Here is a 22,243-nt window from a genome sequence, read left to right as displayed (position 1 = left end):
TTTTCTTGTCTAATTCCTTTAGTTAGAACTTTCAGGACAATGTTGAGTAACAGAAGTAGTGAAAACAGGCATCCTTGGTCTTGTTCTTAATCTTAGGGGCAAAGCTTTCAGTCTTTCACCATTAAGTACGATGTCAGCTGTAGGTTCTTCATAAATGCTATCATGTTGAGGAACTCTTCTGTTCCCAGTTTTCTGAATGTTCAACTATGAAAAGATGTTGGATTTTGTCAAATGTCTCTTGTGTCTATTGAGAGGATTGTTTTTTTCTTTCTTTCACTTTCCTTCTTTCTTATTAAGATTTTATTTATCTGCGAGAGAGAGAGGGCATGTGCGCGTGCAAGCAGGGGAAGGAGCAGGCAGAAGGAAAAGCAGGTTTCTGGCAGAGCAACAAGCCTGATGTGGGACTCGATCCCAGGACCCTGGGATCATGACCTGAGCCGAAGGCAGATGCTTAATGGACAGAGTCACCCAGGCATCCCTCTTTCTTTCTTTAATGTGGCATATTGGCTTCATTGACTTTCTTATGTTAATCATCATTGCATTCCTGGAGTAAATCCCAATTAGTCATAGTGTATAATCCTTTTATATACTATTAGTTTGATTTGCTAGTATTTTGTTGAGGATTTTTACATCTGGGGATACCTGGGTGGTTCAGTTGGTTAAGCGTCTGTCTTCAGCTCAGGTCATGATCCCAGGGTCCTGGGATCGAGGTCCACATTGGGCTTTTTTTTTTTTTTTTAAGATTTTATTTATTCGTTTGAGAGAGAGATCACAGAGGGAGAGGAAGAAGCAGATTCCCCGCTGCACCAGGAGCCTGATATGGGACTCCATGTAGGGGTCTTATGATTCTACCTCTGGAAGGTTGGTAGTGATGCCTTGACTTGTATTTTTTTTTTTTTTTTTTAAAGATTTTATTTATTTATGTGACAGAGAGACAGCCAGCGAGAGAGGGAACACAGCAGGGGGAGTGGGAGAGGAAGAAGCAGGCTCATAGCGGAAGAGCCTGATGTGGGACTCGATCCCGGATCGCCAGGATCACGCCCTGAGCCGAAGGCAGACGCTTTAACGACTGCGCTACCCAGGCGCCCCTTGACTTGTATTTCTGATTTTAGTCATTTGCATCTTTTTTTTTTGGGGGGGGGGGTTTCAGTCTCGTGTAGTTTTAAGTGTGGGAGCAAAGCATTGTGTGATGTTGCAAACACTGCTGCTCCCTACCTAACAGCCATTTTCCCCACCTCATGCTTGTTGGCAGAACCCTGATTTTGTTTAGGCATTGACCCCTTTCTCGCAGGACTCAAGAATAAACCATGAGTAGTTTAAGCCAATCACAATGTAGTGGTCCTATTCTGCTTGCCAGTGATTGATTCAGAGGTCGCCAAATGACCTAGCTCTGGCCAATGAGACTCCAAGATAGGCTGGCTGAGTGGTTCCTGAGAAAGGTTTTCTGTCATTAAAGATAAAATATGATGCTTGGAAAAGAAGTCTTTCTTCTGCTGGACAATATGAAATCTGCATGTGATATTTCAAACCATGGCAGCATTCTTACGACCACGTGGGAGCTGGTCAAAGTCAAAACCAGCACCGAGGACAGAGAAGCAGACATACAGAAAAAATTTAGCTCCTTGGTAACCTATATGAATTCTGAATTAACCTAACCTGGGGCACCCAACATTGTACTAATTATCTTTTTATCAAATTCTCTATATTTTAGGGTATACTGCTTGTAGAGATGGCTGCTATCTTATTTGCTACACATGGGATTTATAACCTTTTCAGTGGGACTGTATTTTATTAGCAATATCCCTTTTGTATCAACTAATGATTTTTTTTTAAAGATTTTATTTATTCATTTGACAGAGAGACAGCCAGCGAGAGAGTGAACACAAGCAGGGGGAGTGGGAAAGGAAGAAGCAGGCTCCCAGCAGAGGAGCCTGATGTGGGGCTCGATCCCAGAACGCCGGGATCACGCCCTGAGCCGAAGGCAGACGCTTAACGACTGTGCTACCCAGGCGCCCCTCAACTAATGATTTTTATCCTGAATGTGGCTTTCTTGTTAATAATACTGTTTAGGGGTGTTTTAACAATAGATAGCTAGATTTCATTTTTTAACCCTCTTGGTAGATACCACGTTTACACAGAGGAATTGAGCCCATTTACATGTATTGTAATGATAGTTTATATTTGGTTTTAAGCTTTTCATATTATTTTTCATTTGTCATTTATCATTAGTTAGCTTTTTTTCATTTATCATACTTAGTTATTTTTCTCTCTTCTCTTTGTTTTTATCTAGTTTGGACAATTTTCCAATCATTCTTACCCCTATTCCCACTGCCCTAATTTAAAATGTCTATCATATTTTTCCATAAGTCATTACTCGAACATTAAATAATGATAGCCATTCCTACTCCACTCACCAAGATGAGACCTTTATAGCACCTTCTTGTACCACTACATTTTCTCAAATGTGTATTTTTAAAATAGGCTATCATATATGCCCAATATAAAGCAACCTGAATATGGTAACAAGAGCCTCCATTTTCAATCCAAAAAGGTTTTTTGGGCTAACCTGAAAACAAGTTTCACAGATATAGAGGATAACATTTTTAAACTTATAATATTTAAATCGTTTTTATGTTATGTTATATATACCTATCTAAAGTCTAAATTAAATTTTTTTAAATTGCTTTTTCTCCTTGTAATTTATGAAATAATTTTATGCAAGCTATCCACATACATCTTAAAATATTTACCTTCATCATCATCACAACTAGTTTTTGAGTCATCTAACAGTTTTTCAGAGTAAAATGTGTTTACTTGTTTGAAAATCAGCACTTGTGAGTCTGGTATGATGTTGCCAGAAATTTTATCCAGAGGTACCATAACCATTTGCAAAGCATTAAAATTGCTAAGCTCTTCTGACCCACCTAAGGCAAGTAGATATCCACAATCTCCACAACCAAACCACTTATTGCATCACATTTTAAAGTAGTATTTAAAAAGGCAGTCAAGGGGTGCCTGGCTGGCTCAGCTGGAAGAACATGCGATTTGATCTCAGCTGATCTTGGGGTCGTGAGTTAGAACCCCGTGTTAGGAACAGATTATGCAAAGTAAATAAATAAACTTTAAAAAGGCGGTTAATAGAAATATCTAACATAACTATAAGATTATGACCTCAAGAATAATTCTCATGTGTTAAATTCCATTACTCCCTCAAAATGAAAATTCTGCCACGTGGTCTCTCTGAGCTTCCGGACACTGGCACTGGCTGAGTTTTCAGGCTAACATTTCTTTTCCAAATAGTACTGTGTTGTTCAAAATGATACACTTGAAAGAACATCACATTACATGAGGGGCTTTATAAGGCAACTCTCTTTACTAAAGGTTCATTTTCAGGGGGAAAAAAAAAATCTTACCTGACATTTAATAGTATGTGGTAACTGAGAATTTGTTTAGTATTTTTTTTTTTTTTAAAGATTTTATTTATTTATTCGACAGAGATAGAGACAGCCAGCGAGAGAGGGAACACAAGCAGGGGGAGCGGGAGAGGAAGAAGCAGGCTCATAGCGGAGGAGCCTGATATGGGGCTCGATCCCAGAACGCCAGGATCACGCCCTGAGCCGAAGGCAGACGCTTAACCGCTGTGCCACCCAGGCGCCCCTGTTTAGTATTATTTCTAAAATTTCCCTTTCATTTTCAGTTTGAAAAAAAATCCTTACTTAAGACATATTATAAATTCCCAATTTGTTCTTCATTCTCTTTCTACTTCATTTACATGTAACTACATATTACAATATTCAATGCTTACCACCATTTCTGTACCTTCTCCTATCCTGAGAATTGTTATTACTGAGCTTTTATTTGGTTAGAGAAATTCCTTGAGTATTTTCCTCAGCTCAAGTACATGGAAGTATACTGCATCCCTATATATTTGAAAATTCTTTATTTTACCCTAAAAGTTGGTGAAGTATAGCATTTTCTCTCAATAACAGAGATACTTCTGTCTTCTAGCTTCCAATTTCTATGTATTCTTTGATTTTAGGAAATCCAATTGTGTAGGCCTCAGAGTTCTTTTTAAATCTAGATTCAAGTCTTTCCCCTCAGCAGTTCAGGAAGTTCCTTTTCACACTTAAAATTCCAAAAATACACCAATACAGTAACTGTGATTATTTCTGGGCAATAGGATTATAGATAATATTTATTCTCTTCATAATTTTGTTACATGCATGGAAAAAATAAAGACAGTAAAAACAAAGAGTTACTCTTCTAGACTTCTTTGCCTTTCCTTTAAGTACATGTTAAAAAATGCATTTTTAAAGAAAACAGTTCTTTATAAGTTAAGTACTAATCTTCTTACACACAATTCTAGAAATGTAAACAGCAAGAGTAAAAAAATAACACCCAAGAAAAACATAAACTTATTTTACCAGCATCCAGTGTCTAGCACAGTTCTGAGTACACTGAGGCACTTAATCAATATTTGTTGAGTGAACAGAACACACAAGCTCTATGACAAAGAAAAAATATTAAGCTGACTACAGCAAGTTAACTATATTCTGGAGATGAGAGACAGGAGGCCAGACTAACAAAACTGTGACATGTAACTATCACCTCAGAGGTTTATTCAAACGTCGGAGTACGCTTGTAGGAGCCAGAACTACAAAAGTCACCAAGCGCCCTTACAGTGGGATCTGCTCCAGCTCACCTCACACAACACTCTACCGCACGGAACCAGTGAAGCATCTCATCATGTAGAGTGCACAGCTGAAGGCAGGACAGAAACACTTTCTCGGCATCGCTGTACCAGCCTGCATCCGAAAGAAAGCCACCTGAAGGACGAGAAAACCAGTACCTTTAAATAATTAATAAAGCACTTAAACACTAAAGTGACATGCTTAAAATGAGTTTCATCTAAAATGAAAATACCCAAAATATTGAAGTTCTGTGTTTGGCCCAAAACAAAGATACCATGAAATAAAAAATAAAACAAAAAAACTTTTAAACTAGGGGAATTAAAGTTGAGGTCTTGAATAAGGAGTTGAGAGTTTTAATCCTCTAAAAATACTCCATAGCCTAAGAACTGACATTTTCCAGTTAATTAGCCATATATTCTAATGATCCTAACATTTTCAACTTGCAGGGCAAACATAACTTTTCAATCTCTCCATACCCAATTTCAAAGAACATCTCAATAAAGCTATCATTAAAAAAATTAGCTCCATCACTGTATACACTTTTGGTATGAATTTTTTTTCACTGTTTGGTAATTTTAGGATCCAGACCGATAATTTAACTATGAGTTTGTTAGAATGTGGTTCTATCTCCAAGATATTTCTTCAATCTGGCTCATTACACTGGCCAGATACTGGTCTAAATGTTTGCGGAGATGACAGAGGACCTCAATGAACGCTAACTTTCCTGCCTTTCACTTTTGTTGATTCTAAAGTTGTTCTCCCAAAGATTTTTACACAACCGTCTAGGACTAAAGGGATGTCGGGGCGCCTGGGTGGCTCAGTCGTTAAGCGTCTGCCTTTGGCTCAGGGAGTGATCCCAGCGTTCTGGGATCGAGCCCCACATCAGGCTCCTCCGCTAGGAGCCTGCTTCTTCCTCTCCCACTCCCCCTGCTTGTGTTCCCTCTCTCGCTGGCTGTCTCTCTCTCTAATAAATAAATAAAATCTTTAAAAAAAAAAAAAAAAAGGACTAAAGGGATGTCAACCTTAACATTCATCGAGATCACACTCTCTTGTTAGAGATGTTCTTTGGTCACAATTCTGGGTTGCAGTTTATATTCCATGGGACTACCAAAGGATAAATGCTGAGTGGTTTTTTTAGAAAAGAAAGTTCTGAAGTTCCTCCAGCAAACTGTCTCTATGACCAATACAAAGAATTATTCTAAGACTAAAGGAAATGATCATGAAAATGTGTTGGCAAAGAAAGTATATGTGCATGTGTAAGACAGCTAAAACACACATGTGCAAGTGAGAAGTTAAACAAGAGTCTGTACTGATGGAACAGTCCTATATCCTGATAGTAATGACAGTTGTAGGAATCTTTACATGCAATCAACTGCACAGAAACACACAGACACACATACACAGGAGTATATGTAAAAACTTGAAAATTAAATAAGGTATATAGTTAACGGTATTAAACCAGTGTCAATTTCTAGTTTTGATATTGTCTGTGAATCTACAATCATTTAAAAAAAATTTTTTTTTAAAGATTGCATTTATTTATTTGACAGAGACAGAGCGCGCACAAAAAAGGGGAGAGCAGCAGAGGGAGAAGCAGGCTCCCCACTGAGCAGGGAGCCCGATGTGGGGCTCAATCCCAGGATCCTGGGATCGTGACCTGAACCGAAGGCAGATGCCCAACCGAGCCACCCAGGCACCCCATCGAAAAATTTTTAAGTAGAAAGTGAGAAGGGTAGCAATAACTTTAATAAGTAGTTGCCTGAAACGTACTTATCTATGTAGATTTGTAAACAACATATAACATATTATATAAACCTTAAACATTTTTCTCTATGTAACATATAAAAGCTTCGCAGATTCCTTTCCCATGTATGTTTTCAGTATTTTCCTAACATTCACATGAGGAAACACAAGATTACCCTTATTTTAGAGCCTCAAAACAGACCCCAAAAGGATTAAGTCCCATGTCACAGCATATGGTATGCTGGTGAAAGAGGCTGCTGGCACATGACACGTAGCAAGGTATACAGTGTGGATCCACAGACACAGGATTCTAAACTTTTAGTACACTACCAGCTATGGGACTAGAGCAAGTTAAGTTTTCTGAATCCTTCCTCATTCATAAAGTGCTGTTAGTACCATCACAATACTGAAATGCTGTGAGGATTTAGAAAGGTAACATTTAGGGGCACCTGGGTGCTCAGTCGGTTAAGTGTCCCACTCTTAATTTCAGCTCAGGTTATGATCTCAAGGTTGTGAGATTGAGCCCTTTGTCAGGGGCAGAGAGATTCTCTCTCCCTCTGCCCCTCCTCCTCCCGCCAAAGACGACATGTAAATGCCTACTGTAGGGGCACCTGGGTGGCTCAGTCAGTTAAGCATCTGCCTTCGGCTCAGGTCGTGATCCCTGGTCCTCAGCAAGGAGCCTGCTTCTCTCCCTCCCTCTGCCACTCCCTCTGCTTGTACTCTCTCTCTCTCAAATAAACAAATAAATAAATAAAATCTTAAAAAAAAAAAAAATAAATGCCTACTTTAGTGTTTGGCCCAAAGTTAACATTCAATAAATCACACCTAATTTTTCCGATGTTTTTCTCATAATCTCCTTATGTAGACTTTGGGAATGCCCTGCTCAAATCTTTTGTTAGTAGGTTTAATACAAGTCATATTATAGGACAAAACACTCCTCTATTTTACTATTACTTACCTAAAACAAAGCCAACCTGAATGGCTTTTTCTTTTACTGCAGCATCTGACTCTGCTATGTAAGAGCACCGCCTACTGAATGAGTAGGCCAAGACTGAAGCAACTTTCACACCATGATCCATCAAAGCCTGGAAACAATGATGAAGCAAATGTCTGCAAGAGAAGAGGTTATTTTATAAAGGTAACATATCTTATAGTTTTAGAAAGTGCTAGCTTGTTTTTTTAAAAAATAACAGTACCATTATTTCCTAAATGGAACAAGATAAAAAACCTTTTGCCTTATGAATCATGAGGCTACAATAATCCATAACTTAGCCTAATATCTTTTTTAGTAGATCACTGAGTGATCCTGTATGTGTAAACCAACGGTAGTAAAGAGTAAAACTAACTTTTAAAAACCAAATCATCTTATAATTCAACAATAACCCAATTCAGAAATGGGCAATGGTTTTGAATAGAGATTTCGCCAAAGAAAATATACAAATGACCAATAAGCACAGGAAAAGATGATCAACATCATTAATCATTAGGGACATGCAAACCAAAATCACACCCAGTAGGATGTGATTACTATTCTAAAAAAATGATGGCAAAAATATGTAAACATTGGAACTCTCCTACATTGAGAGTAGGAATGTAAAATGGCACAGCTACTATGGAAAATAGTTTTGAGGTTACTAAAAAAGTTAAACATAGGGTGATCATATGTATACACCCTAGTTATATATACAAAAAAACTGAAAACATAATGTCCACACAAAATCTTGTCCATAAATGTTCACAAGCAGCATTATCAGAATAGCCAAACAGCCAAAACGTTCATCAACAGATGACTAAACAAAACATAGTATATTCATACAATGGAAAATTATTCAGCCATAAAAGAAAGAAGTACTGATATAAGCAACAACATGAATAAACCTTCAAAACATTATAAGTAAAAGAAGCCAGTCAGAAAAGACCATATACTGTATGATTCCTTTTATATGAAGTGTCTAGAAAAGGTAAAATCAGAGACAGAAAGTTGATTAATGGTAGGCCAGGGTAAGAGGAAATAGGAAGTGATTGTTAATGGGTACAGGGTTTCTTTTTGGGGTGATGAAAATGTTCTAGAATTAGACAGTGGTGATGGCTGCAAAACCTTGTGAATATGCTAAAAGCCACTGAATTGTACAATTTAAAATGGTGAATGTGGTGGTATGTGAATTATATCTCAATAAAAATTTTTAAATAACAAAATTGTAAATAATGGAATCACTGCTTTGGATAAAGGGGAAAAGAGTCAAACTACATGCTTTTAGTTTCACAAATATATTAAACACTTACCAAGGGATTTGGACTTGGTGAAAGATAACCTGAGAGATGAAAGAGAGGTATTCCACTAAATCTTTACAACGGCCAAGTTTAGAATTGGATAGAGAAATTCAAATCCCAGAAAGCTAATCTTTTCTTAGAGAATGTTTTTAAAAGGTTTTTCTGTAGCCTTCTTTTACCAAAATGAAGTTCTCATTTATGTTTTTTTTTACAGATTAATTTTAATTATTCAACTGAAAGTTTCTCTATAGTACAAAGGCCACATTTCCAAGTTACCCCTGAACAGTGAAATTATGTTAATTATTTACTTGACTATTTTATCATTCTTCTCTAAAATACAAAATTCACGAAGAAGAGGCGTTGTAGATCTTATTCACTGCCATAACCCCAGCATTTTGAGCAGTACCTAACACATACTAGGCATTCAACAAGTATATACTTAATTTGTTGAACAAATGAAACAACTTGGCAATATTCATATTAGAGATTAGCAGTATTTTGTAAAAACTACGTTCTTATTTTCTTAGGGTTAGGAAAAAGAAATGGCTTTTAAAGCAAATTTCAGGAAGAATGCTAAAGAGAATAGCAAGTATAATCAAAGGCTGTGTCACCTATACCTGTATGTGGCTCTTACTACATGGTAACAGCTACAATGGGGAAGATGAATTCAATCTCCTTTTCTTGAACACAAAGAGCAAGGTGGTTGATGGTTTCACAACAATGGGAGCGCACTTAATGCCACTGAAGTACACTTAACAAGTTACAATGGTAAAATTCAGGTACGTATAGTTTACCATAATCTTTAAAAAGTGATTTTACCTTTTATCCAAAGCTCTCAATACTTTAGCAAAAACTTCCAATTCACAAAACTCACTGCCCAGTTGACATAAGCGTCCCTGTTGGTAAAGCTGAAACGAAAATGAAAAAGGTAATTTAAAAATGTTAATTTTAATTTCTACTTTAGTTATACTTATGGATATAATTTGATGGACTTCATATTTGATGATTTAATGGCTACTACCCAAAGTCAGTATGATCACATAGCAGTATCAGGAAACATATTTCTGCTAGGAGAAATATAACACTAAATTAACAAAATTAACAATATTTTTTAGAGGGGGGGGAAGGGGCAGAGGGAAAGAGACAATCCTAATCAGGCTCCATGCCCAGTGTGAAGCATGAACACAGGGCTCAATCTCACAACCCTGGGATCATGACCCAAGCTGAAACCAAGAGTCAAATGCTTAACTGACCCAAGCACACCTAAATTAACAAATTTCTACAATTCATATAAAACATTTTAATACTTGTATATAAAGTTAAAAATTAATATTTATAAAATAATATCTGGTGCATGTTAAATACTACAAAGTGCTACATAATTTATTAAACTTAAAAAGTTATGGGGCTCAGTCAGTTAAGCACGGGCCTTCAGCTCAGGTCATGATCTCAGGGTCCTGGGATGGAGCCTCATGTCAGGCTCCCTGGTCAGCAGGGAGTCTGCTTCTCCCTTTCCCTCTGCTCCTCTCCTGCTCATGCTCTCTCTCTCTCTCTTTCTCAAATAAATAAGTAAAATCTTTAAATAAACATAAAAAGCTATATTCAAGAAACTTTTAAAATTAACTTTTTTCCTTAAACAAAACTGGCTAGTTAATGTAAAATTATCAAAATAACCCATGTTCTTTTTTTAAAAATTTCTTTACTATGTTTTGTTAGTCACCATACAGCACATCCTTAGTTTTTGATGTAGTGTTCCATGATTCATTGTTTGCGTATAACACCCAGTGCTCCATGCAATACGTGCCCTCCTTAATACCCATCGCCAGGCTAACCCCTCCCCCCCTCCCTCTCCCCTCTAAAACCCTCAGTTTGTTTCTCAGAGTCCATAGCCTCTCGTGGTTCATTCCCCCTTCTGTTTACCCCCCCTTCATTCTTCCCTTCCTTCTCCTACTGATCTCCCTGCTATTTCTTATGTTCCACAAATGAGTGAAACCATATGATAACTGTCTTTCTCTGCTTGACTTATTTCACTTAGCATAATCTCCTCCAGTCCCATCCATGTTGCGGCGAATGTGGGGTAATCGTTCTTTCTGATAGCTGAGTAATATTCCATTGTATGTATGGACCACATCTTCTTTATCCATTCGTCTGTTGAAGGGCATCTCAGCTCCTTCCACAGTTTAGTTATTGTGGACAATGCTGCTATGAATATTGGGGTGCATATGGCCCTTTATCTTCACTACGTCTGTATCTTTGGGGTAAATACCCAGTAGTGCAATTGCTGGGTCATAGGGTAGCTCTATTTTTTAACTTTTTTGAGGGACGTCCGCACTGTTTTCCAAAGTGGCTGTACCAACTTGTATTCCCACCAACAGTGTAAAAGGGTTCCCCTTTCTCCACATCCTCTCCAACATTTGTTATTTCTTGCCTTGTCAATTTTTGCCATTCTAACTGGCGTAAGGTGGTAACTCAGTGTGGTTTTGATTTGAATTTCCCTGATGGCTAATGATTTTGAACATTTTTTCATGTGTCTGTTAGCCATTTGTATGTCTTCATTAAAATAACCCAGGTTCTATCAACAGACACCCAACCATCTGAGCCACCCAGGCACCCCTAGGCACTTAACTCTTAGCTCAGTTGATAGAACAAGGGTTTCAGAAAGAGGACAAGATCTAGAATTCGTTTGCCAAATGGGCCAGTTAACTTTATGCTGGGAAAATATACCACAAACTCAGTCAGCTAGTTCTTGGGCATAAATCACTAGTCACAATGGAAGCCAGGTCAAATTAGGTAGATATTTTAATGCAAATCAATAATGACAGCTGTGAAAAATCCCTAACAACTGCTGAAGAGTAGAAGAGACAAGGGACCACACATGCCCAGGAAGGCAAGGCAGAAATGTTGTTTTCACACAAAATGGTTAGATACTCATATTAACAGTAAACCTTTGTAAGGAATGATTATTTTGGAGATGATTATGTTTTCTGCTATAGAAAGAGCTTCCAACAATGTACACAGTAAAAGTCACTATTATTAATCACTATCACACTGACTTTGACTATTAACCAAAAGAGAATAACTCGGGGAAAATAAAGCTGAGTATTTATAACCTAATCCCTATTTGGGGGCTTAGCAATGTGATAAATTTTTGATCTGGGGCAGAAAAACAAATTCAGTTAACAAAATAAATATCTACACATAGTCCAAAAACAGTACAGAACAAAAAAATTTTTGCTTCTTACCGAAATAACTCATCATTAGCAAAATTAAGGCTTAGAGTTTAAGACAGGAGAAATGAAAACAAGTTGTACAACTTTTTTTGCCTATACTCACTAGTCAAGTAAAGACAGTTAACCTTGTATGTTCTACGACTCACAGTATCCCTTTACTGGCTAAAAATTGGTATACCCTACTAAATGGGATTTGAAACTAAAATTTAGAGAAGTTGCTTCCTTAGTTATCATCATAAATATATTGTAAATATGCCCTTATTAACACAACCCCCACTTCACTCAGCTGTTCAATTTTTCTAGCTAAAAATGGGTTCACATTTAAATCTGGGAAGAGGGTAATGATTTAATTGTTTCAAATTATCCTTACCAGGTTTATGCAAAAAATACAAATTTACACATTCTATGAACAGGATTTGTGGACACTGACTCAGAATAAAAGTAGCATTTAATGCTTACAAAGATCTAATGTGCCAGGTAGTGTTCTAAGTGCTTTTCATAAGTAACTCATTCTTTCCTTTCATAGATAAGGAAATTGAAGCATATAAAGTTAAATAGCTTGCTCAAAACCACACAATTAAGAAGTGGTAAAGAACAGATCTGGCCCAGGCAGTCTGTCTTTACATCCATGTTCTTAATAACTTACACTAGACTGCTTCTTGAAGATAATCTATTAGGAAGTAAGAGTACATAAAAAGGGTAATGTTTAACATTTTATAGAATAGAAGATTTAAAGAATAATTCCTTCATAGATTCATACAACTTATGGAGTAGAGCTTGGAGAAAAGGAAACTGAGGCTCCAGATTCCTTGGTAATGATTCTGATTAGATTTTTAAAAATCTGACTTATTTCAGTTCATTATTACAGTGTTTCATATTCTTTTCTTCTTCTTCTTTTTTTTTTTAATATTATTTATTTGCCAGAGAGAGCAAGAGCGCACAAGCAGGGGGTAGTAGCAAGCAGAGGGAGAAGCAGGCTCCCCGATGAACAAGGAGCCCCATGTGGGACTCTATCCCAAGACCCTGGGATCATGACCTGAGCCAAAGGCAGCCGCTTAACCCGACTGAGCCACCCAGGCGTCCCAACAGTGTTTCATATTCTGCACCCAAAGAATAATGAGGCTATTAATAGGACTTTATGAACTACTTTTAGCTATTGGTTCTTTAAGGAAAATAGCTTATTTTTAGAAGTAGGTAAACTACCTCCCAACAGGTGTGAAAACAGACAATAAAATAAAACAAGAACAGGGACGCCTGGATGGCTCAGTTAAGGGTCCGACTCTTGATTTCCACTCAGGTCATGATCTCAGGGTTGTGAGATCAAGCCCCACATTGGGCTCGTGCTGGGAGTGGAGTCTGTTTAAGATTCTTTCTCTGCCCCTCACCCTACCTAAAGAGAAAAAACCCACCTAGAACAATATTGTACAGGTATGAAGACAAACCAGTCAATGCAACAAAATGCAAAGTTCAAAAGCAGACCTCGGTATGTGTAAAAAATCAGCATATGACAAAAGAAAAAAATTTTAAATCACTGAAGAAGCAGCTAATAAAGAGTACATAAAAATGGGGAAACAAAGTAAGATGCCTCCTGATAAAATATAGCAGAAATAAATTTCAGACTTAAATCACAGTAGTGTTAAAGGTCACCTGGTAAACACTGCCTTTTGAAACATTGTTATCACAGGCAAAAATCATAAAGTAAGAGATAAGTGATTACATAGAACCCTAAAATGCCCATAAATATAAAATATTATAAACTATTATAAACAACAATTTAAAATACAACAAAACTGAGTAAAATATTAGTAACACACACGTATGAGAGTTAGTATCTTTAAGACACAAAGGGATGAAACTCCTGGGGATGTTTTAGAAGAAAAAGCTTCCAGAGATCAGAGTAAAAATTTTATATCGAAGGAAAAACTATTGCAAGGCCAAAGCAAACAGCCCCAAACCCAGAAAACTCTTTGGGAGATAAACATGGGGATAAAGGCTTCCTTAACCCAAGGGATTTTTAATTGGCATGGGTGCTTTCCCAGCCAATTCAAGATCACCACAGGCTAAGAGTGAACTGCTTAGTTTTGACAACAGATTAGCATACAAAATAATCTAAGCTAATTCCCAACAACAAAAACTTGGAAAGGTCTAGAAAAAAATATAAAAGAAACTGAGTTCAAACTATGGTCTAAGATTAACTATGAAAAGTCACACACAGACAGAATCTATGAAACTCATGTACCTCACTCAAGTTTGAACTTACCCCCTCTTTAAGAGTCATTAAAGGGCAAAAATCTTCAGAAATGAAAAGGAATTATCAAGGAAAAATTACCATGACACATAAAATGAACAAGCTTCAGAAAATTGAATACTATAACTCCACTTTTGTTTTTAAATTACATATCTACAATTATATATACATGTACATTTAAAAAAAAATCTGGACGAAATTCAATAAACTGTACATCCATGAGATAGGGTTTCCATTTCAAATCTTCCACCTGGATTACTGCAAAGGTTTGATAAAAACTGGCTTCTCCATAAGCACTCTTGTCCACTTCCAATGAACTGTCCAAACAGTAGCCAGAATGATCTTTTTAAAATGTAAATTATTGCATGCCATTCCTTGTTTAAAACTTTTCAAGGGCAGTGTCACTGTGAACGTAATTCAAAATCTTTAATGTGGTTTATGAGTCCCTAAAAGTCCTCTGACTCCTGCCTATTTTTCAAACCTCATCTTTTTACCATTCTTTCTCCCTATCCCCTACATTCCTGCCACATTAGCTTTCTTTTAGCTCTATCTTACCTCGGGGACTTTGGCACACAGACGCTACTGCCCCCACGTGAAGCATGAGTACCATGATTCTTTGCCTGGTTTATCTGTATCTCTTCCTAATGGTCTCAACTAATATGTCGCTTCCTCATAGAGACCTTCCCTTGACTCCCCAATCTAAATTCTGTTCCCTGTTATACTTTCTCATGACATGTATTTTTCCTCCATAGTAGCATCAAAACATGCATACAGTTACCACTATATCCCCAATACCTAGCACAAGCTCCTAGTATTAGATACACATTCAGTGCTTTCTGAATCCATAACCAAAACTGGTAGTGATCTACTCTGGATGGAACTCAACCTCAGAAGAAACAAAGTGCCCAAATTCATCTAAAGAAGTTGACACTTAGGGAAAAGCCCCAACTTCATACATAGTTACTTACTGTCTCTTACCCACACTGTAATCACCTTATTAGGCATAATCTTAGGTCCTGTCTCTACAGCACTCTGTATAGAATAGTGCTCATGCAATAAACTCTGAGAACAAATGTAAATGCAAACTTAATATGCTAGTGATGAAGAACATAAACTGCCAGAAACTAAATGGAAAAATCTAGAACAAAATCTAAATAACAGCTACTTAAATTTATAGATAAAAATACGTGTTTCCTATTTTAACATTTAGCTTACTGAACCTGTTTTATCTTTGATTTTTCACATCAAAGGCAAGAAAACTGCAGCTAGGAATATTCTACCTATTATTTGTTTTTATCAAGATAATAAATATTAGGAACATTTGTGCAAGACACTGTGCTAGGTATTAGAGATATAGTGGTGACTACCACTACAGGAATACAAACTCAGTAATAATTGTCTTCTGATCTCAAAAAAAAAAAAAAAAAAAAAAAAAAAAAAAACCACCATAGGATCTGTTACAGCAGAAAAATAATGTTCACGGATTATACAATGGAGATAAGCAGAGTGTTTTAGTAGCACAAATAAAATATCTATATCCACTCTAAGAAAAATTTCAGCTGAGTTTTTAAGAGGAACAGAAGTAAAGCTTCTGGCAGTAGGGCAGACAGCAGTGACACGTCATGAAAACTTTCCAGCTCCTTTTCAAACAAAGGGAACTGCTGAATAAAGTATCAGAAAATAACTTTTGGATAAATAGCTGAGTTTGAAACCAAGACCAAAAACTTCACAGCTGTCAAAAATTAAGAAGACACATACTTTTCAAAAACAGCTTTGGGAAAGGAAGAAAAACAGAATACGTTATACCTCTGAATGATTGTGGGTAGAGTGCAAACACCAGATAGGAAGGAGTCCAGGCAGCAGATCCTGTTAAGCAAAGGGACCTGGAGCTGAACTACCTACCTAAGCCAGGAATAAAAGAGTCAAGAACATTCACAGCCTTAAAAGTCTGTTATAAAAAACTGAAACCTCCAACCTAAGACTGAAAAATCAGTCCAAATTCATACTACCTAAATGATTTACAGACCCCAAACCCAGAACCTGGTATTAAAAACTGGTCTGAAACTGGTGAAACCCATGAAGTCCCCACAGATACAAAAGCTAGAACACCTTGAAGGGATGATGAAAATGTTTTATAATCGTTATCACTGAAATCTAGACTGCAGGAAACTCTGTAGTGTCTATAGGACAAAGGATCCTGTTTCTTCAACAAATAAATTGCAAAGATATGAAAACAGATGGAAAGGGAACCTACAGATCAAGAGAGACTTAAGAGAGAGATCAACCAACACAAGGTACAGAACTTATCTGGACCCTGATCCAAACAAGCAAACTGTAAAAATGCATATTTATTTGACATCTGAAAGTGAAAACTGGAACAATGACTAGATAATAACAAAAAGTTGAATTACTATTAAATTTTTTTAGGTGTTATAGTACTACAGTAACTACTAAAACATTTACAGATAAAATTATATGATGGCTAGATTTGCTTCCAAATAGTATAGGAAAGGGGGGTATGGGTAGGAGAACAGATTTACCAACAGGACTGGCCAAAAATTGTTAACTGTTAAAGCTGGGTGATGGACACACGGAGGTCCATTATTTTACCTTTTTTAAAAAAGATTTTATTTATTTATCTGAGAGAGCGAGAGAGCCTGAAAGCATGAACAAGTGGAGGGGCAGAAGGAGAGGGAGAAGCAGACTCCATGCGGAGCAGGGAACCTCACATGGGGCTTGATACCAGGACCCTGGGATCCTAACCTGAGCTGAAGGGAGATGCTTAACTGACTGAGTCACCCACGTGCCCCTATTCTACTTTTTGTGTTTCATTTTTTCACTCAGGTGTGTGTGTGTGTGTTTAAAGATTTTATTTATTTATTTGAGAGAAAGGGAGGGAGAGAGAGTTAGAGCACAGAGGGAGAGTGAGAGAGAGAAGCAGACTCTGCAGAGCAGAGAGCCCAATGTGACACTCGATTCCAGGACCCTGAGATCATGACCTGAGCTGAAAGCAGATACTTGACCGACTGAGCCACCCAGGTGCCCCTGTGTTTAATTTTTTCAATAAAAGGTTTTTAAAAAGAGTGTATCCTTTATCTCCAAACAAATGTATCCTTTACCTCTAAAATAAGTGAAATTAGCAATATTTTGTTTTATCAAATACACATGTACTATCTTCACTTGTAAGATACATTTATTCTTGTTCTCTAATCTCAAAATTCATCTGAAATGTAGCTCTGAATAAATTCACATTGGAATACAACTTACTATTCATTTCCTTTGGTCCTTTTTAAAAAAACTATTTGGTTTTTTTTTTTAAGATTTTATTTATTTGATGGGGGGGAGAGAGAAAGCAAGCACAAGGCAGGGGAGTGGGAGAGGGAGAAGCAGGCTCCCCTCTGAGTAGGGAGCTGGATATGGGTCTTGATCCCAGGACCCTGGGATCACGACCTGAGTCGAAGGCAGCCGTTTAAAAGACCGAGCCACCCAGGCGCCCCAGTCCTTTTTTTTTTTTTTTTAAAGATTTTATTTGAATTCAAGTTAGTTAACATATGGTGTAGAATTAGTTTCAGGGGTAAAATTTTGTGATTCATCAGTTGCACATAACACCCAGTGCTCATTACATCAAGCGCCCTCCTCAATGTCCATCACCCCAATTACCCCATGCCCCCTACCCACCTCCCCTCCAGCAACCCTTAGTTTGTTTCCTATAGTTAAGGGTTTCTTATGGTTTGCCTCTCTCTCTCTCTCTTTTTTTTAATCTTATTTTAGTTTCCTTTCCTTCCTCTATGTTCCTCTGTTTTGTTTCTTAAATCCCATGTATAAGTGAAACCATATGGTATTTGTCTTTCTCTGATTTACTTCACTTAGCATAATATACTCTAGTTCCTCCTTTGGTCTTATGTTGTATATTATATGTAAAGTTCTGTAACTGATTACATTGTAATCTCAGATTATAAATTCCTGGATTAAAGCAAGTACCACAGAAGTATTTCAACATAACACACATGTAATTAAAAGGTAAATGCTTTCTTCTGAAGGTAAGCCAACACTTAAATGTCTTGCTTCTTATTAACATTTTAATTTCTTAGTTGCTCTACACTCATTGGTTCTACGACATACTTTTTTAAAAAAATACAACTGACCAACATATGATTATTCGTATCTTGCAGGGCAAATTGCTTTGCTTATTGCTAAGTAAGCCAAAAGGTTAAGTGAACATGCTCATATTCTTTTTTTTTTAATCCTTTTTTTAAAAAAATATTTATTTATTTATTTATTTATTTATTTATTTATTTATTTATTTATTTATTCGACAGAGAGACACAGCCAGTGAGAGAGGGAACACAAGCAGGGGGAGTGGGAGAGGAAGAAGCGGGCTTCCAGCAGAGGAGCCTGATGTGGGGCTCGATCCCATAACGCCGGGATCACGCCCTGAGCCGAAGGCAGACGCTTAACGACTGAGCCACCCAGGCACCCCGAACATGTTCATATTCTTAAAAAGCACAAGGAGCAGTTAACACTCAAATAAGAGGGCAAACCTTTACTAAAGTTTAAAAATGCTGTCCACATATGAAGGTGTTATTAGATCCACAACCATTAAACAAGAAATTAAGAGTTTTTCCCCCAATCACTATGAGAATGAACTTAAGTCTAGTTAGTATCCAGAATCTGTAACTCTATCCCTTATTTGATGGGTCAATCACATAATTTGCATGATTATGTTAATGGTGGAAGAGGCTACCACGATACAAATGGAAGACCAAAAAATCTAGTTAGTACTAATATCTAACAATGGTAACAACAATAACCACCAGCCATATATAGCTCAATATGTGTCCGTGATCTCTACATTTTGGCTAAGAAGTTTCTTAGCTTCTCTTCTTAAAGTTTCATTACCGATCCGAGGTGAAAATTAGGTGTATCCATGAAGCAGTAGAAAAACAGTAGTATAGGGGCACCTGGGTGGCACAGCGGTTAAGCGTCTGCCTTCGGCTCAGGGCGTGATCCCAGCGTTATGGGATCGAGCCCCAAATCAGGCTCCTCCTCTATGAGCCTGCTTCTTCCTCTCCCACTCCCCCTACTTGTGTTCCCTCTCTCGCTGGCTGTCTCTATCTCTGTCGAATAAATAAATAAAATCTTAAAAAAAAAAAAAAAAAGAAAAACAGTAGTATAGTTCTAAGAAATACATTCTGTCTCTTAAGAAGACTCATTCTGTATTCTAGATAACCAACTTTAAACAATGTTTCCTCTGATTTCAGAATTACATGTTTTTAGAAAAATTAGAAAATATGGAAAAGAATTTATAAAAAAGAAAATTCACACAATTTTACCATCTAGAAAAAAATCACTGTCAACATAATGGCACATTTCTTTTTAGTCCTCTTTCTCTTATTGATTTGTAGGAGTTCTGAGTGTGTTTCATAAACTTCAGTACTCCATCATGTAAGTTAAAAACTTTAACTTCCATTTCACATTTTTAAGTTCCTAAACTTGGTTCCAAAATACATTCTGGGGATTTTAAGTCTACACTGAATATACACCCTTAGAGAAATCTTATCTTTAAAATCGTGAATTTTTCAAACTAGAAACAAAATATGTCTCTTCAACATTTACTGAAAACTTCTGGATTTCTGTACACTTCCTTTTAGATTTACTCCACAGCATTTTTCCTGTTATTATTTTGAGTATATGCTTTCCTATACTGCATACAGAAAAATTTAAGAATTTTAAGGGGTGTCTGGGTGGCTCAACTGGTTAAGCGTCTGCCTTCAGCTCAGGTCATGATCCCAGGGTCCTGGGATCGAGCCCCACAACAGGCTCCCTACTCAGCAGGGAGTTTACTTCTCTCTCTACCCCCTGCTGTGCTCTCTCATGCTCTCTGTCAAATAAATAAATAAATAAATAAAATCTTTTAAAAATAAATAAATAAAATAAAATATAATCTTAAAAACAAAAAGAAAAATCAGTCTGGCTTCAGTGGCCAAAAGAAACAACAACAACAAAAAATAATGATACTGATAATAGAAGATACCTTATTGTGGTTCTGATTTTAATTAGAATGCTTTAAATGTTTCACCACTAAGTATTCTTGTTTATATATGTGTATTACCTCTTGATTAGGTATAAGTTTATAATGTCAATCTATATTTCTTATTAAAAGTCTAAAGGGGGGTGCCTGGGTGGCTCAGTCGTTAAGCGTCTGCCTTCAGCTCAGGGCGTGATCCCAGCGTTCTGGGATCGAGCCCCATGTCAGGCTCTTCTGCTGGGAGCCTGCTTCTTCCTCTCCCACTCCCCCTGCTTGTGTTCCCTCTCTCGCTGGCTGTCTCTCTTTCTTTTGAATGAATAAATAAAATCTTAAAAAAAAAAAAGTCTAAAGGAAGTTAGGTTTTTATATTATGATGATAGTTTTCCTGTCCTATTAATATGGTAAATTATATTAAGATATGCAGATTTGCATTTGTTATTATTTTATCTAGAATTTTTGCCTCACGATTCACAAGTGAGGTTTTCTAGAGATGTTCTTTTTGTTCCTTTTTAGGTTTATATCAGTGTTATACTGACCTCTACTTTTTTTAATTGGAAAGAATTAGGTTGGTTTAGAACAAATTAAGTATCAGTAGCATCAACTCTTCTCTGAATATACTCAAGAAAGTGCCTCAAGTCAGTGGGAGTTCTTGTTTGTTTGCTGAGGGAGGAGGCAGATGGACAAAAGAAGTTTAATTTCTTAGTTTCTTTCATGGTTTTTAGCCTATTAACTTTTAGTTTGGTCATTTGTATTTTCCTAGAAACATAATTTCAGTAAGGTTTTCAGACAGATTAGCTTTGAATTATATAAGCTCTTCTAAAGAAGCCATTCTACAATTTAAAAAAGCTACTTTCTGGGACGCCTGGGTGGCTTAGTCGGTTAAGCATCCGCTGTCGGCTCAGGTCACGATCTCTGGGCCCTGGGATCAAGCCCTGCATTGGGCTTCCTGCTCAGCAGGGAGTCTCCTTCTCTCTCTCTCCCTCTGCCCCACCCCACTGCTCCTTCTTTCTCAAATAAATAAAATCTTTAAAAAAAAAAAAAAGCTACTTTCCAGAACTCCTGGGTGGCTCAGTGGGCTGATTTCGGCTCAGACTGTGATCTCAGGGTTGTGAGGTCGAGCCCCACATGAAGCCCAGCACTGGGCCATGCTCAGTGGAGAATCTGCTTGAGATTCTCTACCTCCCCCCCTTGTGTGCTCACACACTCTCTAAAACAATCTTTTTTAAAAAGCTACTTTCCCCCTTTCCATTGTATCTGTTTGCTTTTTCTTTTTTCTTAATTTTGAGAATGAGAGCTTTCTCTCATGTTTCTTGATTTGGCTAGCTACTGAATCAACTATTTAATTAGTTGAATTATTTATTTTTTTAATTAAACTACAACTTATTTCTCATTCACACTGACAAATATTTGAGAGTATCAGTTTTTAGGCTATTCTCTTGGCATAATTTTCTGTCCAGGTATCTTAAAAATTCTATTTTACTTCTTTTATATATTAAAATAATACATGGTTATAAAAATCCAAGTATTAAAATAAAACAGAAAGGATATATGTACAAAGTATAAAGCAACTGCAATCCTACCCCTTGAATAAATACCACTAAAATTTTGTGTTCCTCTAGATTCTTTTTTTAATGCACATAGAAACACACACTTATAGGGGCGCCTGGGTGGCTCTGAGTCTGTGGAGCATCTGACTCTTGATCTCAGGTCCTGATCTCAAGGTCACGAGTTCAAGCTCTGCACTGGGCATAGAGCCTACTTAAAAAAACAAACAACATACACATATATTCCCCTACATAAAAAACAAAAACAAAGAGGACTATGTTATACATACTACTTTGTAGCAAGCTTTTTATTCTCCCAACTAGATGTGCCCTGGCATCTCTACCCCAGTATATACAGCACCCTCGTTCTTTATAACCGCAGTACAATATTCCATTCCTGTTTGATTAGCATATGGTTTGTATCCAATTTTTGCCATCATAAACGATATTGTAGTGAACATCCCTGAACAGAACTTTCTCCACACTCC

General features: G+C 37.0%; 1 protein-coding gene across 1 annotated transcript in view; it reads right to left on the bottom strand.

The window, feature by feature from the left end:
* APPBP2 (amyloid beta precursor protein binding protein 2) overlaps nt 1–22,243 on the bottom strand; it is a 54,631-nt gene that overhangs the window by 23,706 nt on the left and 8,682 nt on the right. The window contains exons 2-4 of the mRNA XM_008695458.2: nt 9,525–9,613; nt 7,393–7,544; nt 4,703–4,826 (exon numbers count right to left, since the gene is read on the bottom strand). Of these exons, the coding sequence (XP_008693680.2) occupies nt 4,703–4,826; nt 7,393–7,544; nt 9,525–9,613 (365 nt within the window). The remainder of the gene's footprint in view (nt 1–4,702; nt 4,827–7,392; nt 7,545–9,524; nt 9,614–22,243) is intronic.

This window comes from Ursus maritimus, unplaced genomic scaffold (assembly GCF_017311325.1).
Source record: "Ursus maritimus isolate PB19 unplaced genomic scaffold, ASM1731132v1 scaffold_24, whole genome shotgun sequence".
NCBI classification, from domain to species: Eukaryota; Metazoa; Chordata; class Mammalia; order Carnivora; family Ursidae; genus Ursus; species Ursus maritimus.
The sequence above is the reverse complement of the archived record's forward strand: the minus strand, read 5'-3'. Positions and strand labels throughout refer to the sequence as shown.